This window comes from Mastigoproctus giganteus, chromosome 8 (assembly GCF_048544385.1).
Source record: "Mastigoproctus giganteus isolate SK-2022 chromosome 8, ASM4854438v1, whole genome shotgun sequence".
NCBI classification, from domain to species: Eukaryota; Metazoa; Arthropoda; class Arachnida; order Uropygi; family Thelyphonidae; genus Mastigoproctus; species Mastigoproctus giganteus.
The window spans coordinates 63494040-63513907 of record NC_143582.1 but is presented as its reverse complement, the minus strand read 5'-3'; the positions used below and the strand labels follow the sequence as shown (position 1 = coordinate 63513907).

The window sequence follows — 19868 nt, the reverse complement described above, 5'->3', positions numbered from 1 at the left end:
TAAGTCAACATCACTAAATCATATTATCACAAAAATTGCTAGAAAGTTGGACTACGTTGTGTGCTGGATGCTTCACTAAGCCTGCTTACATACAGAGGTTATACACATGCTGTTGAGAAAACTTGACGTAGGTGGCGCTAGTACACTGTTTATGATCTCAGTACTTTTAGCACAGAGTAGTAAGATACTCTGTGATCTCTAGACAGCAGCAATTAGCATATTTCACTATACGCGCATGTTAAGGAATTTCATTTGTTTGAAAGATGAGAAATGCCTCTCACCCATTTCATATCAATCGGCATGATCTTGCTGTTCAATTAAAATCTACAATTTAAATATATTAAAAATTGCCTAACTGTGGATGATGTGCACCGGTACCACGTAATCGCATCATTAACTTACTCACAAGGCAGGAAATAATTTTGTTATTGAAGAAACAACAGTGCCGAAGGAGATTGATGTGAAATTCTCGAATTTCACATCAATCTCCTTCGTTCAATTCATGAAGACAAAAGCAGAATTAATTTGAATTTGGCTCTTTGATGTGAAATTCGAAGAGATTTCACATCAAATCTCCTTTGATGTGAAATTCTCGAATTTCACATCAAAGAGCCAAATTCAAATTAATTCTGCTTTTGTCTTCATGAATGTGGGATTGTTAATGTACGAATGCAGGGATTTTTTTTTTTTTAAGTGGAATTTTACGAATTGAAGTGGAGCAAATGATCGTAAAACTGGATTATCCGCAAAAGCGAATGGCCACTATAGTCGTGGCTGAACATGATTCGTAAAGAATTCGAATTCAAGACAAAACTGTCAAAAATCAAACAACGCTCCTACTTTGGCCGTATTTTCCATTAGCTATTTTAGGCCTACAGTCTACGAAACAACAGGGACCCCGAAAAATGTAATTCAATGATTTATGCCAATAGAATTCTGCAGACGACTTTTTAAACACATATTTCTAAGATCATGAGATAAATACTCTTGGCTTTTTTTTTTTTTTTTTTTTTTTAGCAAAATTATTATTTTTTTAATTCATCAAAGTGCATATTGTTTGTAAATGAATATGTGGTGGGAAAATAATTTAAAAACCAAATTTATGGAAACACTTTTGGATTTTCTCAATAACAAAGGCAAATTTACTGTTTATACTCTAAGACAACATTACAAAATTCAGACATTACTTATCCCTAGCCTGTTCCGCCATGTTTTAAACTCCACCAACTGGTACACGGTGCACTGTTGTTTTGTTACCAACTTTTGGCTTGATACAAAAACCAATACCGTATTTAGCAGTCGCACCAGCTAGAATGGCAGTCACTTAAAAGCACTTGTAATACACTCTCTCGAGCTTGACCAATCAGCAATGTTTGTAGTGGGGCCTGGTAATGGGTACCTAGAGCCTACAAACACTAAAAGACTACATAGATTCAAATTTTTAAGATAATGGCATTTGTGGTTTTGTTCTTTGCGCAGCCATTAATTCTTCAGTTACCCAATAAATATTTAAATATATATGCAGATATCACATGATAGTAAGTAAAATCTTGTTATTTTTTATGGCAAGTTTGTAGAATACACTGCACTTAACCATCACATAATACTGTCCACTGACTGTAATATTACCATCCTCCTGTATTATTTGTCAATATAAAATATCGGTGTAAATACACCATAGTGAACTCAATGAAAAACTACATCAGTGTATAGGCATCGATTTAATTGTATATCATATTGCGACTACCTTCACAACGATTTACCATATATTGCACTACATCAAATAAGTAAAGCTTCATTAATGGAGAAGACTATTGCTACTTATTCTCATCGGGCACCACCACCCAGAGGGCACTGTTTGAAAATTGATATGGGATAATTATGGTCTGTTATCCACATACTGTCCCTGTTCCAACCCCAGGGGCTCACATCTGGTGAGTATGGGTTTGGCACACCCAGGGTCCTGAGCTGGATATCATCATTCTTCTCTTTCTTGGTGATTCCTTTCTACTTCTCTCTGTGTCAGGGTAACTCGGGAATTTTTTTTGGCTAGTGTGAGCATAGCCTCAGGCTTCCTTGCACCATATGGCTAATAATGATAATAATAATAATTAGACTTAGTAAAGCAAAAAAGTGATAGGAGAGGAAGACGAAGGAATGCTATCGAAAGAGGAAAGGGACAGTTACTCCTCATACTCACACCACTCAAATTCCTCGAATAGGTATTGCTTCCCCAGTGGGGAAGACTGTTGTTACCTATTCTCAGAAACTCCGTGAATATCAGGGGTAGTTTCTAAAACAGTGTTCCTGGTAATTGCTGAGCTTCTGTCATTCAGCAGCCCTGAACGACAGAACTGTTCAGGGCTGCTGCCCTAAACAGTTCTGTCGCTGTGATCAATACGGCAGATTGCTGCACGTTTTCTAGGTTTATTTTATGCACGCTACATTTGTCGTCTGTCAAAAAAAAAAAAAAAAAAAAAGCTAGTGTAGGTGAACAAATCGTATCAGTGCCTTTTTGCATTGGCAAGTGGAAGATGGATTTGTGCATGATCTATTTTGCGTATCGGCTCATTGCAGTGAAAAGATGGAAAAGAAGATGGGCTGTTCGTCCCATCAACAGTGCTAGATTTGTAGATGGGGAATTTCGCAACCTCTACGGAATATTAAGGGACGACAGAGACAAGTTTTTTAATTATTTTAGAATGTCTGTAGCATCGTTTGATGAGTGGTGGTCAAATTCCAAGGAACGATTCAAGCTAGGCAAGATTTGGTGCAAGGCTTGTCATTTTCTCCACAGGAAATGTTGGCAATAACTTTCAGGTAAGTCTAATAAAAATAAGATTAGTTTAAATACGACAGAGCGGTTAGCAGAGCTGATGTCTAGACAGCGCACAACAGACAAGTATCTCATTTGCATAAAAGGACTAATTAGACACCATGTACTTAGAAAATTCGTGCGACTTTTTGTTGCTGGAATTCTGTAGGACATGACGGCATGTCTTTCAGAATGCAACATAAACGGACGACAAAGCATAAAATGATTCATCTGTTCCCGGTGATTTATAGAACGGAAGACATTTTGCCATCAGCTGTTTCGTGACACAAAACGCATGCACAAAAGCGGGCTTACCTGGATCAACATACACTGAGTGATCACTGAATTATGAACACCCTTATGAAAAGTGAATGCAACCCGCTGACCACGTGACGTACAAGAGTGCGCAGTTAGTCAACCTACATAGCATAGATAAGGTGTCGGTGGTTCAATAGGTAGTAAAGTTCTGCGCGTGATGGGTAAAAGGAAGGATTTATCGGACTTGAATAAAGGACAGATTGTGGGAGCTCAAGAAGATGCTGCTGCAATTTTCAAAATGGCTGAACTGGTGGGGTATTCAAGAGCCACCATAGCTAAAGTGTATACCAGGACTGGAGTCAAAATGGTCAAACAACAAACCTGATGACAAAACTGCAAAGGTCAGTGAAAGGTTGAAGTTAGAGGTGACCTTCGGGCCCGACGACCCGTACAGGCGCAGCACTGTTCAAGATTTGACTACCCAATACAACATGGGCCGACCAGGAACAATATCTGCCATGACCATGCATCGCATGTATGGGCTATACCAGCTGATGACTCCTATGGCATCCTCTCCTAACCAAGGTTCTTGGGTGTAAAAGACTTGCCTGGTGCAAAGAGCATGCAAGTTGGACATTAGAAGACTGGAAGATGGTGTGCTGGTCGGATGTGTCATGTTATTTACTACACACCATGGATGGTCGTGTACGGATTTGGCTTGAACAACATGAGGCTCTTTATCCATCATGCATGGTATCAAAAGTGCAAGTTGGTGGAGGCGGTTGTATGGTGTGGGACATGTTTCACTGGCAGGAACTTAGACCCCTGGTGCATGTGGAACAACGTATTACTGGTCTCCGCTATCGTAAACTGCTTGCTGGCTGTGTACACCCCATTATGTTACACTTTTTCCTGAAGGGCGATGGTGACTTCCAAGATTACAATGCACCGAGCCATCAGGCACTTGTGCAAGAATGGTTTGAGGACTTCCAGCATATCGATTGGCCTCTGAACTCCCCCAAATCAATCCCATGGAGCACTTTTGGGACACTATGGAAAGGCATATCAGGCGTCTGGATACACCAATCACCTTCATAACTGCATTGCTGGCCACGTTACACACAGCTTGGTTGGCCATACCTCCCGAATGCTTCCGACATCTTGTTAAATCAATGCCACTTTGGATAGCTGCTGTACTGAGGGCAAAAGGAGGACCTACAAAGAAATAGGTAGGTAGGGTGTACACAGTCAGTGATCACTCAGTGTATATTATTATGCTTTATTTTTCAACATATCTTAAAATATAGCTGTTATAGCTTTGTATTCTTTTATTTTAGTATTCTTTTGTTTCGAGCTATATTCTTTTATAATTATATTTTCAGGTATAGCTTTTCATTTCATTTGCAGAAAAAAAATGTATAATTGTATTCTTACGGAAAACTTTTCTTTTAGTTTAACCCCAGGGGCTCACATCTGGTGAGTGTGGGCTTGGCACACCCAGGGCCCTGAGCTGGATATCATCATTCTTCTCTTTCTTGGTGAATCCTTTCTACTTTTGACTCTTGTTTTCTCTCTCTCTCTCAGGGTAACTCAGAAATTTTTTTTTGGCTGGTGTAGCATAAGCCTCAGGCTTCCCTGCACCATATGGCTGATAATAATAATCTGTTTTATTTGTATTGTTAGGTTATGTTTTCCTTCAGTTTTCATGTACTATTTCTATTAATGGACATAAACAGACTGGGTAAAAAAAAATTATACACAGTTATGTATGCTTTCCCTTATTTGATGCTTGATTTCTCTTTTAATTTTTTTCTTAATTTTCTCCAAATTCCCATTAGCTTGTTTTATTTGATTCATTTCATATTCTATGATTACTGTTTACCTTACTGAAGTACTGGGACCCCAATTTATGGGTTGGCAGTTAAACTCCAGATATGTCTGAATATTACTAGCATATACTTTACTCTTCTCTTTATTGCTGGCGCCTCCGTAGCCAGGTGGGCAGGAGCAGCAGTGCGTAGCACACGCTTCTTGATTAGACCGGGGTTCGAGCCCGTGACCACCAAATACGGAGGATGCGGAAAGGTCAGGGAATGACCACCGCATATCCCCGGAGCAATATGGCCTTAGTTGCTAATGCTCCTAAAATCCAAATAACAAACAAACAATCTTTATTGCTTTCTCATTATAATTTTTACTCTTCATGATTATTGGGACAATTCAAGGATGGTTGGAGTACTATTTTCTTCCCTTCGTTTTGCCTAATTTACCCTCGGCTTATTCTTTATCTTATTCTAGCCCTTCTCTCACAAAATATATATTATTTGTATATAATTTCCTGATCTGCTAACTGTTGGGCTAGCTGCTATTCTGCTAGTAAGCTAATATATTGTTAAAAAATTATTACCTTTTTCTTACTAAAGGGGCCTATCTTTAGATCCAGCAGTTACTGGCAAATAGCTTTTGCTAATTATTATTTGGAGGATGTATTAAATTGTGCTATCACTAGATAATGCACCATTCATTGTATCCTTTTACTAATAATTAGCAATAATTTTATTAAGTTTTAATTAGTTTATTCTGATTTATTAGTTTCATTATTAGTTTATTCTGATTTATTTTTTATTATTTTTTTTTTCAGGGTTTTCTTTTGGTTATAACTCAAGGCACTCAAACCTTCTCCTTGCAGTATAATTATCCAGACTATTTCTTGTGCTTGTCACTAAGATCTGCTATTAGTATTCTTAACTTATGCTCTTCTCTCTAATGCAGATAACCTCACAACCCCCCCCCCCACACACTTCAATCTGCATGGAGTGTAATCTGCCTTTAATTTCTCAAAGAATTACATATTATTCTCAGACATTTCATAGTACTTCCTGTACCACTTCAATGAATTTCTGCAATGCTGTCTCTGAAGAAGTGATACAGGAAATACCACAAAACTTTGAGAAAAATCTGTAATTCTTTAAGAAATTAAAGGCAGATTACACTCCATGAAGTGCTCATTATTTCTCTAATTTCCTTTACATAATATTAGCCTTTACTTCTTATCTTGAACTGGTTTGCTCAAATTTCGTTTTAATTATATATATATATATATATATATATATATATATATACACATACATAAACTTTAACTCAATAAGTAATAAAGAAAATAATAATAATAGAAAGAAAAACTAGAAAAGGAAGAAAATCAATATACAGAATATAATTAAAAATATGCCAACTGTATGGCAAGCCAAGTAAGTAGTGAAATAGAAAGTAATCCAATAGCTAAAGGGTGGGGATAAATTATGCTAAAGGATGTTGCAGGAGAAATGAGCTCCAAAAATAATTTAGAAAAAATGCCAATTAATTCAAATGTATGCTCCCTCCCTTTGACGGCACCATGTCCAGATTACATGAAATATCACTATAAACAGAGATGAAAACCAAACCACAACATGACCAACAGGGTAAAATAAAATAAGCAATTTATTGTTAATAAATAATAAACAATTTTATTATTAGCTGATTTCCAACAAGATGAGACACAGTGGTCGGAGAATGAGCCAACCCCTTAACTTAAAGATGCCATGTCACCTATTGTGGACAATGGAAGGCGACCTCTCTAAATGGAGGTATTGCACAAAGGTTTTATTTATATCAACTTTTTTTTTTTTTCTTTGTATATTCAAATTGACTTTAATTACTTTACCACTACAAGATTTTGATAGTGTGTTTTGAGGGGTAGGGGATACTAAAGTAAGGAAAGTACTGATATCCATATAATGTATTGTGTTTTAACCACACATCAGAAGTAACAAGTCATGAAGTTCACAGTTAAATTACATGTTATTACTCTTGGTTACTCTAAACTTAACTCATTTTTGTCCTCTCCCACCATCTCCAACTAACAATCAGCTGGAAAAATCCTGTAAAGGATTCACGTTAAGTGAATTCGGAACTGACCCTTATATCGCTGGTTTGTCCCCCCCCCCCAATTTTTAAAACACTCAACAAAACAAAATCTAAACCAAAAATTGATTTAAATCTGAGAATTGGCTGATATTTCCCAGGCTGTAAATGCTTAAATTGTTGAAAAATTAATTCCTCAGAATTTTCAAATGTCCAAATGAAATTCCACCTCTCTCACTCCAAATATTTTCTGGTTGTTGTTGTACAGTTTGAGGAGCATCAGCAACCCAGGGGCTCACATCTGACAAGTATGGGCTTGGCACACCAGGGTCATGAGCTGGATATGATCATTCTTCTCTTTCTTGGTGATTCCTCTCTCTCTCTCTGGGTAAGTCAGAATTTTTTTTTTTTTTGGCTGGTGCAGCATAAGCCTCAGGCTTCCTTGCACCATATAGCTAATAATAATAATAATAATAATAACTAAGGCCATATTGCTCCATGTATACTGTCTGTAAATTGTGTGTGTTCTATGATCGATTTTCTGTTTTGCTGGATGAAAAACCTGACTTTCCAGTAGGAAAAAACCATGCTACCCTCACCTGGACCACCTAACTCAGCCAAGTTATGAAAAGGCCCATTAAAATTCCTCTCGTCATCGATGGGACTCAAACCCAGGTCCTTTCCACCTGGTGTGGGGAGGACAGAGATTCTACCAACTGTGCTAACCATGAAGGCTGCAGCATCTCTGAAGTAACAATTACAATAGCAATCGTGATCCTCCGCTTTAAAGCTTGTAAATCAGTACGAAATATATCCTAAACATAACTTCGCAAGAATTGAAGTGGAGGAAATGCTAAATTAGCGTGACAGCCACGAAATAGGCCCATCTTTTGTGGATTACTGATAAGTGACACGCTTACAGCAAGTAGTATACAAGTTATACTTCACTACTTGGAATTCAGAGTAAAACAATAAAAAACTTAATTTATAAAAATAACTTATTTTAAAAATAAAATATACAAAAAAATTATAAATTAATAACTTATTGGAATGATGGAAAACTAAATAGCATTAGCATTAGGAGAGGCATTTGATGCAAGAAAGCAAACGTATGCAGCATCAGCCAAAAAAAAAAAAAACACTTCCACTTCACCCCTCTGTTCGTTCAAAATACCTGTCCAGCTGAGCCTTAAACTTATTTAGGCTATCAACCTCCACTACAAGGGATGGAAGTCTGTTCCACCAACCAACCACCCGCTGGGTAAAGGCAAATTTCCGCACGTCTATCCTACATCTGTCTTTCCTCAATTTGAATTTATGCCCTCTCAGGTGATTATTCTGAGCTAGAGGAAGAATCCCATCAGCATTGAGCATGCTCAAACCATTCAAGGCTTTATACACCTCTATCAGATCACCTCGCTGGTGCCTAGTCTCCAGACACTGTAATTTGCAATACTTAAGCCTTTCTTCGTAAGAGCACCCCTTTGTTCCATTCACTAATCTTGTTGCCCTTCTCTGTACTCGTTCCAGCAGCTCTACATTCTTCTTGAAATGAGGCCTCCAGACCTGTATACAGTACTCTAGGTGTGGCCTGACCATTGCCTTATACAAGGGAATAATCACCTCCTTATCCCTGCTAGAAAAATTTCTATATATCATTGACAATACACCATGAGCTACTCTTGCAGCTCGTCTGCACTGCTCAGAGAACTTCATATCTGCCTGCACAACCACCCCCAAGTCCCTTTCATTCTCTACCATTGTCAGTGTAGTACCACAGAGTTGATACGTTGCTCTGGGGTTGCTGTTTCCCATGTGTAGTACTTTACATTTGTCAATGCTAAACTTCATTTGCCACCTCTCAGCCCATCTGCTCAACCTTTCCAGATCCTGTTGCAGCAGCATAGTGTCAGTAGTGTCCTTGACAACCCTGCCAACCTTTGTATCGTCTGCAAACTTGGACATTAAGCTTGATATACCATCATCAATATCATTTATAAATACAGAAAACAATAGTGGGCCCAACACTGAGCCCTGACGGACTCCACTAATAACATTAGTCCACGATGAGCAGTGTCCATTGATTACCACTCTCTGTCTTCTCCCCCTCAACCACCCCTTTATCCATAGCAGCAATTTGCCTCCAATGTCACACTGCTCCAATTTGTGTAGCAGTCTTCCATGTGCAACAGTATCAAAAGCCTTTCTAAGATCCAAGTATATAATATCAAAGCTATTCCCTGCATCCAGTTCTTTTGTGACTGCATCATAATATCCAATCAAATTGGTCAGGCAAGACTTCCCCTTAACAAAACCATGCTGTGTCCGAGCTATAACTGAAGTCTTGTCTAAATGATCCTGCAGTGCTTCTTTAACCAGTGTCTTCATTAATTTTCCTGGAACAGAAGTTAAGCTCACAGGTCTATAATTACTTGTGTCAGCCTTTGATCCTCCTTTGTGAATTGGGGTCACATTTGCACATCGTCATATACATATACATCAGTAAACTATTGAAATGGGGTAACTAAAAAGTAAAAAAAGTCAAGGATGAAAGATGGCTGTACATTAAGGCCTACAACAGCAAATTTTGGGATTTTTTTTTTTTTAAACAAGAAAAATTGCATGGACATATTCACCACTCCAGTGATTTAACGATTATGAAGGTAGAAGAAAATTGCTCCATGTGGGACGTCTGTGGGAGTTCTACACTCTCATCTGTTATGCATCACACCACGGCCCTGAGAGAGAGAGAGAGAGAGAGAGCTGTATTATGTTGATTGGCTCTGGCCTATCTGTCTTGAATACATAGTAACTACGAGGGATTGAAAGTACGCAGCTTGGACTGGTTGGTTGGCTTTTAGCTTCCTGGAAAATCTGTCTTGAATTTTTTAGAACCTACCTGATGTCAAAAAATTCGGGAACTCGTGGAAGAAGGGTACCAGGATGGAGTTTCTACAGAGTATGAGGTCTGGGGTATCTTCTAGGAAAGAAAATGAGGTGAGAGAAGAGGGAATCCAATGATTCCGTTGACCTGGCACTTGGGTACTGTTGGATGATCCAGGCTTTGAGAAACTATTCTGCAATGACTGTGTGAGACCTAGAGGAGCTTTATACACAAAGTAAAAGGTTTGTCTCTAGCAGATGCTGTGAAATGCAAAATCTGCTCCCTCACACCAGGTGAAAAAGACTCAGTTCGAATCAATGATGTGAGGAATTTTTGTGGGCCTTTTTCACAACTTGGATGAATTAGTCAGTCTCAGGTGATGTTTTCTCCTGAAAACTTGGGGGGTTTTTATCCAGCAAGCATAAAATTGATCTCAGAATACACGTAATTTACAGACAATATACATGGAGCAATACGGTCTTAGTCACTGATGCTCCTAAAACCCTACTACAACAACCCTAAACCTGCCTCTGCTAGTCAGCCAAGTACGTTCAGTTGTGCAGATACTAGACGTAGCTAGCAGCCCACTTGGTAGACATGCAATTCCAGAAGTGGGGGCATCACTTAAAATCTGGCGAAGCTTGTTGTTACCTATAAATGTGCCGTCATGTTGTGATTTTTAGCTATTTTGATAATAGATTTGTCATGTTTGCCTGTGTGTTAAGATAAAGTGAAATTGAGGGCCATCACAGAGATGTATCCAGCAGTTTAAGCACCTCCTGACTCAGGAGGCGCTTAAACTGCTAGATACATCTCTTAATGATACGATTAGCAAACTCCATAGAATAATTGTTGAGGCAGGAATGTTTCTGACCCAGTCAAGTTCAAGGTTAAGCCCTCAAGGTCAGGCTTCTAACTAAACCAGCCCTGATTCTGGGAGAGGGGAGGACAATTTCAAAAATCTAGAATGGTGTTGGTATCAGTGTGCTTCCTGTAAACACCGATACCAGAAGAGGAGCCCCCTCTTGTGATGGGTATTTCAAAGATGATTAATATGCAGTGATTCCAGAAGGGCACATAGTCAACAAACCTTTCCCGTTGCTTTGGCATGTATGTGAATGCGGCGATGGTAGTTCTCTATATGGTGTTCAAGGTCCACCGTAGAGACTTCAGCAAGCAAAGGTAAAAGAGGATTACAAGATGTTTGTCTTCATCTTCAGAAAGATGCATAGAGAGGTGCATGTTTGGGTGCCTGTCAAAAGGGAAGAAAGGGCCTATCAGCATCATCTAGGAAATGTTGATAAAAATGGACCCCACATTTTGGATGTTTTCCAAGTTGCCTGCACAGAGTTCCTTCAAAATAGATTTAATCTTCTTCTCTGGAGATTTTATAGGGTCCAATAAAACACCCATCAAAAGATGGGTGTTGGCGTCCTGTAAGATAGTAGAGATCTGTAGATAAAACTTTCCTGTTGAGAATGATGACCTCTTCACCTTCATCAGCCTGTCTGATATGGATGTAGCTGTCTCTTATAAGAGACTGTACAGTTTTAAATTCACTGTCAGATATGTTCAAGCAGTACTTGATCTTGGGTTGAAGGTGGAAATACTTTTATATGGTCTGAACTCCAGAATAGTGTACACCTCTGGGTACTTTGATGAAAGCAAGGAAGATAGCAGTGACTGACAGGTGGATGTTACGTGAGAGTATGTGGTTGTTTGGGACTGCAGCAGTAAATGTGAAATTATCATTTTCTTGGTTGTTTGTTATTTAGTTTTTAGGAGCATTAGCAACTAAGGTCATATTGCTCCAAGGATATGCGGTGTCATTCTCTGACCTTTCCTTATCCTCCGTATTTGGCGGTCACGGGCTCGAACCCCGGTCTAATCAAGAAGCGTGTGCTACGCACTGCTGCTCCTGCCCACCTGGCTACGCAGGCGCCCATTTTCTTGGTGGCAGCCTTGTTGTTTGGAACTGTAGAAGACCATGTAAAAGGTGAAAATACGAATTTAACTTGTTCAAGGTGATTTCAGGTAGCCGAGGTGATTTTTGTTTGTGTTGGTTGGGTTATGTTGCGGCAGTAAGTCGGAATGGAAAGTGGTGGTAACAGCAGCAGCATCAAGGGAACATGGAGTGGTATTATATGGCAACTGCCACCGAGGACTGTAGATGGTCAGTTTTACTCCTACCTCGCAGAATATATGTGGCAGCGTAGGCACTCAGGTTGCAAAAATCTGACTATGGAGTTTCTGAATGCTGTTCGCAATGTATATCTACCTCCAAGCTAAGACTGACGAGGTGAGTTTTCTGTGTTTTTATTTAGTTTTTTGAGAATAAAGGTTATGTTTCATTTAGTTTTTAGTGAAAAAAGGTTATGTTTTTAAACACTTTGGGATGGATTCAAGCAAAAAACCGGTCATTGGTTGCAGCCATGATTCATGATGCGATTTGTGTTTATGTGGCTCAATTTGGGGCAGATTCAAGCATAAGAAGTGCGAGTTTTTTGTTTTGGGTTTGGTTAGTTAGGTTTGGTTATGTTGCTGTGATAATTCAGGACGGATTGAAGCGATAGAAGCCATTTTATCGCCGAAGTAAGGAGGGCTTAATCAGATTTTGGAGTTTCAGGAAAATGCATTTTTTTGGACTTGTTGTGCATGTATAAAGAGTAATTTCATTGTAAACTCATGTAGCGTTGTGTTGTTGTGATGGTATGAAAAGGCAGCGGTTTGGGGACTGGAGACATTTTCGTTTAGTTTTTTTGAGAAAAAAAGGTTAGGTTTTGTTTAGTTTTTAGTGAAAAAAAGTTATGTTTTTATGCAACTTCAGGAGGGATTCAAGCAAAAAATTGGTCATTGGCCGCAGCTAGGACTCGCAAGGTGATTTTTGTTTGTGTGGGTTGGGTTATGTTATGGTAGTAGTTTGCGATGGATTGAAGTAAGGGAAGCGATTTTATCGTCAAAGTAAAGAGGGGTCATCAGATTTCGGGGATTGCATGAAAAGGTATTTTTTTGGACATTTTGTGTGTGTGTAGAAAGAGTAAGTTCATTGTAAACGCATGTGGCATCATTTGGTAATGGTGGGTTGCAAAAGCAGTGGTCCGGCAGGAGGAGCCGTGAATATTTTGTTTCGAAATGTATTTTTTTGGCGATTTTGTGGATTGGGAAAGAGCTGTTTGTGTGTGGAATCGTTTTATTTTTCTGTTTATTTTTGTGATTTTTCAACTGCGACATAAGGATTTCTCACATGACATCCGCATGTGATATCAAGGAGACAGGAAATGCAGTGAGTGAGTCAACTTGTCAATCATTGCTTTCCCAATGTTTTGCTTGCCACCATGTTGGAGGGGGTACACCATTCTGGAGTTTTACCTTTATAACACTGTTCTGGAGTTTCTGAGGCACTTGGAGACTTGCGTTTATGTATTTTTCAAATTTTATGGAATGTAATCCCCTTTTTTTCTGTTACTTGGAGTATTTTCCGTCTGCAGTTTTGCACATCGCAAAGGTTTTGCAGCCTGTAACCACATCAATCGGAGAGGACACCGAGTGCTAAATCTATATAGTCTGGGGTCCTGTAACACACATATTTCGATGCCCCAAAATAAGATAGCAGGGATCCGTGGACCAACAGTAGTTAATTACCTTCAAGCGAAAATACCTTCTCAAGGCACTCTGCTGAAATTTTTTAAATACATCAAAGATCAACAAACTCTGAGGCGCTTGGAGACAAACTTCTGCAAGTGTACAATCAAATAGGTTGTAATATGAATTTCTGCTGTTGTTATTATTTGGTTTTTAGGAGCATTAGCAACTAAGACCGTATTGTTCCGGGGATAGGCGATGGTCATTCCTTGACCTTTCCGCATCCTCCATATTCGGTGGTCACGGGCTCGAACCCCGGTCTAATCAAGAAGCGTGTACTACGCACTGCCGCTCCTGGCTACGGAGGCGCCCCCGAATTTCTGCATTTGCATCTCATTTCATTAGCCTGCTCTCCATCAAGACACAAACTTTGGTAATATCGGCGACGAACATTGAGAAAGATTTCCCCAGCACATTTCTTGCGGAAAAATGTTATTTGATTACTGTAAGCGAAGTCCGAAAGCGCATGACGATTACTGCTGGACACCTATGAGGGTAACTGAGGAATAAGTGGGATGGGGGACAGTATACAAGCAGGGTTCAAAATATTTTAAGCTCATAAAAGATTTTTGAATTAACTAGCAAAACAAAAATGTTAATTTTCGCAAAAACTAGACATGACAGTAATATTTTAAGATCATATTCAGTACCTGCGTATAACATATATTACTGAGGGAGAGAAAAAATAAGTTTATTATATTTCCCTCCTCACATTGTATTCTGAGGTAGACCGATCATTGAGCTATCTGCATTTATCACCCCTTTAAGCCCTTGCAACGCTACTGTATAGTAACTTACTTCATTAGTAATATCGTTAGTTTAATGCACATTTTTTAATACAAGAAATAAAACTGAAGAATGAACTTTGATTTTCCTGAAGCCTATCAAGAAAATCAAAGGTTAAATTAAAATGTATGCTGAATTTGCATATCAAATTTACATTATCTGATTAGTGCCTGCATACAGTATCGGGTACTGAACACTTCACACTTACTTGCATAATTAAATATATGATACTCAAATATTTTCCACTTGAGATTAGATTCCACTGCTTCCGGTTGCCATGAGAGGAAGTTCAAAACCAATTACCCCTTTAGGTCCATCAAAGTGAATTAGTGTTATAAAGTTTCATAAAACATGAGCTTATCCACAAAGTGTAAAGAAACATCGGCAGTAGCGTTCATTCTCTCCAAGTCGGTCATGACGCCTGGGTTTTACCCAATCAACATGACCTTGGATTGCTTGTTACGCCTAGCATTTACTTGTTAAATAAGACTCCTCTCCCCCCCCCCCCCACCTTTTTTTAATTTCATGTTTTTCACTGATTTTTATTTTCATTTATTATTACTTGGTGTGTATGAAAATGTAGCAATGATGTTCAATGAATCATTCAGAATTCTTTCATTCTTAGTATAAAATATTTTCCATATAGATTTGTAATCGCTTTAAAACTAGCATCTTCCAGATTCAGAATTTATTGACCTTACGTTACTTCGTAATTCATTACTTTATGAATTGGAATGATTGTGATTCGCTAGGGCAGTGATTTTCAACTGGGGCGCCGCGGCAACTTAGGGTGCCGTAACAACATTTCAGGGGTACCGACCGCGCGATTTGGGTTTAAGTTACTTAAATTTTTTTTAATTCATATATTTATTTCATTATAAAAAGGTATACGTACGGTATCTTTTTAATTTTGTGGTGATCTATAATTGATGTTTATTTAGTACCTTTATACAGTATAAAGAATAAAATTATTATATTATTGTAATAACTATCATATAATTTTTTTTAATATTTTATGTATATGCACACACACACAACAGAGAGAGAATCCGATCTAACGGGTAGAAAATTGAGTATGGTTGCCAAAAAATAAAATGAATTACTTAGGGGTGCCGTTATTAAAAAAAAAGGGGGGGGACGAAAACCGCTACGCTAAGGAAACGGATCCTGTAAATAGCACACAAATAAAAATATTTATTATTTTTATATATTTATACTGTATTTATTTTCTCTCTTTCTAGTGAATGCCTCCGATCTTATTGTTGTTCTGGAGTATAAACAAAAAAACCTTTATTATTATTATTGGGTTTTTTTATTTATTTATTTATTTTGTAATAAAAGCGTGAAAAAAGGGATAAGGGATATATCACCATCACAAAATTCGAAATCCTATCATTGTCTATGTGAATTTTGAAACGTCATAAAAATTGACCTAAATGGTTGGATTATTAAAATGGTTTTGTATTCATCTTTTCTTCTTGAGATTAGATTGCACTGCTTCCGGTTGTCATGAGAGGAAGTTCAAAACGACAATCGCCCCTTTAGCTCCGGCAGTCATCGTAAGTACAGTATATCACTGCGTATTCGAAACAGACAAGTCAGAGCCAATCAGCAAATCGCAGCTTTCTCTCAAGTCCGCTAAGGTATCACAGTCAATCAAACTCCAGGAAATGTTTATTGCGCATACAGTTCCCATAGACGTCTGTCTCAGACCAGTCGAAATCATACTCTGCCTTTGTAGAGACCATCGGTACTCAGAAGAGGTGAATATTTCAAGACTGAGAAATGCACTTAATTTCATTTAAAAAAAAAAAAATTTTTTCAGTGTTGAAGTCTGTAACACTTCGGACGAAAGATAAGATATTCTCCCCTCCCCTTACTTATTGATCTTTTTTTCTATTTCTTCTTACGCAAAAAAGTCCAAGAAGAAATTAAAAAGCATTTATAATTCACCCAGGTAAGTGTTCTTCCATTCTCTTAGTATATCATGTTAGATCAGTGGTTTTCAACCGGGGTGCCACGTAATTTGGGTTTAATAAACTTATTTTTTTTAATTGATATCATTATAAAAAGGTGTACAGTATCTTTTTAATTTTGTGGTGATCTATAATTGATGCTTACTTAGTACCTCTATTTTTTTAAAGAATAAAATTATTATATACTGTATATATATATATATATAATTTGTATTATGAAATAAATATACACACACACAGAGGGAGAGAATCGGATCTAACAGGCAGAAAATTGAGTAGTGGTTCCGCAAAATAAAATAAATTACTTAGCGGTGCCGTTTTTAAAAAAATGGTTGAAAACCACTGTGTTAGATATATAAGAGAATGAAAGTGAAATATTTCCCTTCATTATACTGAAATACATCTGAAACGAAGGAATGCTAAGCTTGGTTTTTGTTTTATTTTTGAACCTTAGAAAATCAAATTTCTTATATCCAGTTTGAATTTCTGTAGTATTCAAAAATAAACAGATCGTAAACTTCAGAGAGTAGACTTCTGCTACTCCAAAACTTTATATACTACCATTCTCCTACCATTTGGATCGAGTCCAACGTGCCACGCGTCAGGGGCGGGAACTGTATCAAGAAACAAACAATACCCACAAAAAGAAAAAATAATAATAATAACCTGTATTTTAATGTCTTTAAGTAAGTAACATTACACTATATTGCCAAATCATTTGAAGGAAGCAGAAGAATTAAATTTATTTAAATTTTTTTTTTTTTTTTTATAAATGAAAATCCTCCTGATCATATCGAGTATTACAGCATTCAGATTGTAATGTAGGCCTTAATGCTTTGAGGGGAACTGTTTTCACAAAGTCAGAAAAATACTAAGATAGAGGGAAAGGATACGGAATAAACTAAAGAAAAGGATAATTAACAGGTGTATAGAGATACTAAAAGAAAGGGGTGCTACAATAAAATAATGAAAGGCATAAGAAAATAATAATATAGAGGTATAATAATGGTTCTTACAAATTATACCCACACACCATAAATTAGTGGGACAAAGATGCCCAAAAATTTCTCAAGCAAACAACAACTGTATATTAGTATTAGTACTACAATGGATAAATGATGCAAGGACTTTCCTGAATCTGCTAAGAAACCAAAATGAAATAATGTGGGGGGGGGGGGAGAAGAGTCTCCGTTGCCAAATGTGACTATTCAATTTTCATTTTAGCTTGACCAACTCTCCACCTCAACCATCGTGCCATGTAATTTATTCCAATAACTTACAACATGCTGCCCGAGGGTAAACTCTAGAGATTCAACCTTCTGCTATTCTCCAAAATTTTATATTTGTGACCTCTAGTCTTTGTTTCTGCTACCAGTGAAAATAAACCTCCCTCGTTCATTTTACCGATTCCTTTTAGGACCTTATACACCTCAATAAGGATCCTTCACAACCACCAACCGAAATGTCTGGTTACAAAGTTTTTCATTCCTCATCTTTTAAGCCGTTCTTCATATGGATATTAGTACATCTCACCAATTTAGTTGCCCTGTTTGAACCATTCTATAAGCCCTGTTTTTTTTAAAGTGTGCTTCCAGATCTAAACGCAGTATTTTAATGCGTTTTGATATCCCTTCTTTTTTTTTTTCAGAGGATGTCACTGTCCCCTTGTGAAAGTCCTATATATCATAGACAGTACACTGGCTACTTAGCCTTTTTTGTCCTGAACCACTTTTAACTCCTGGATTTCTATGTCCCCCCCCCCTGTGGAATGTCCATTTCTGACTCCTCTCTCTCTCTTTTAGCCAGCCCTTGATCCAGTGAAAGAACGTGTCATTAATTCCACATTGCTCCAGTGCGCCTCCGTAGCCAGGTGGGAAGGAGCAGCAGTGCGTAGCACACGCTTCTTGATTAGACCGGGGTTCGAGCCCGTCACCACCAAATACGGAGGATGCGGAAAGGTCAGGGAATGACCACCGCATATCCCGGAGCAATATGGCCTTAGTTGCTAATGCTCCTAAAAAAAAAAAAACCAAACCACATTGCTCCAGTTTATATAATAGCCTTTCATTGGAAACCGTATCAAACGTTTTGTTGAAGTCAAGGTGAAAAATGTCAAAATTATTTCTTCTATCCAACTGTTTTATAACTTCGTCAGAATAATTAACTGAGTTAGAAAATATTTCCCCTTCATGGACCTATGGTGCGACCCATTAAGAATACCATTCCTAGAATGGTCATGTATTGTATCCTTATCCGCAGATTCCATGAATCTAATGATAATCTCATTAACATCCCCAATGGAGATGAAAAACTAGTGCGTTTAGTCGATACATATAGCTATTAAATAAATACACTGGTGTGCAAAACTTAAGGACCAACACAATTTCTAAAGGTTACAACCACAAAATCTTTAAGGTACTCTTTACTGATGAGAGTAAATTCAGTCTCAGCAGCGATTCTGGACGTCAGCTAATCTGGCGAGACGTTGGCACACGGTATCACTCCGCCAACATCACTGAAAGGGATCAATATGGGGTCGAGGTGTTCTCGTCTGGGGAGGCGTTATCTTGGATGGACGTACACAACTCCAGATACTAGAAGGCGGTACTGTAACCAGTGCACGCTACTGTACTGAGATAATCTTTCCCCATGTGCGTCTGTTCCGAGGTTCCATTGGCCCCGAGTTCGTGTTTATGGATGATAACGCCACACCCCATCGCATTGCAGCTCTTGGAAAGTGAGGTCATTGTTCGTATGGATTGACCTACCCGTTCCACCGGTCTAAATCCCATCGAATGCATATGGGACGCTCTGGGGAGAAGCCTAGCGGCACGTCCACACCTACCAGAAAATGTTCACCAGCTGAAGATGTCGCTGACAGAGGAATGGACGATGTTACCGCAAGAACTTATCAACAACATTGTTCTAAGTATGGACAGGCGGTGCAAAGCCTGCATCGACATTAGGGGTGGCCATATTTCCTACTGAGGACCACATCTTCCCTTTGTTCCATCTTTGACAGTAATGCATCCGTATTATGGCAGCCTGTGCTATGTTGCCAGAGTAGTTATTTTTGAAGAACCCTCGTAGTTTACAGGATTTCTGTTTTAAGTCGTAGCTGAATTCTCCATGTCATGGTTACTAATTTCAGCAGTATATATTACTTAAAGTCCCTCTGTGCCGTTTTGTTTCCGTTGTTGTGTCAGTGTTGTTTCCTTCATCATTTCTGTACCTCACGAGGTTCCTTTAGTATGCTTTTCTCATATCCAGGCCACTCCTATGAGAAGCTACAGGTTGATAGAAGGAACCTGGCTGATTGTTAAATTTTGCACAAGAGTATATATATACGTGAATGGAGGAATCGACAACCTTCATTGGCCACGGTCGTTGTGCTTACCAGATGTAATCTATGGATCAACTGTCCCCGATAATATAATCACTTTTGAAACAGATAAAATAAATAACGACAAGCTAAGTTTAAAAAAAAATTACAACAGGGTAAAATGAGTGCTTTTCGCTTAACAGAGTACAGTACTTGGAAGGCATTTTAGAAAATCGTCATTCTGGATAGGTCTAGGTGCTGAAAATTCAAACATAAAGGGTT

General features: G+C 38.2%; 1 protein-coding gene across 4 annotated transcripts in view; it reads right to left on the bottom strand.

The window, feature by feature from the left end:
* Positions 1–19868, bottom strand: part of Rel (nuclear factor NF-kappa-B family member relish) — a 462299-nt gene that overhangs the window by 379803 nt on the left and 62628 nt on the right. Inside the window, exon 1 of one of the 4 annotated variants that reach the window (XM_090380550.1) lies at positions 14497–14662. The exons of 2 other annotated variants lie outside the window; for them this stretch is intronic. In XM_090380550.1, the coding sequence (XP_090236676.1) occupies positions 14497–14502 (6 nt within the window). In that variant the 5' untranslated portion in view covers positions 14503–14662. Of the gene's footprint in view, positions 1–30; positions 87–14496; positions 14663–19868 lie in introns of those variants that run through there. One more of the 4 variants, XM_090380554.1, reaches the window with a different exon arrangement.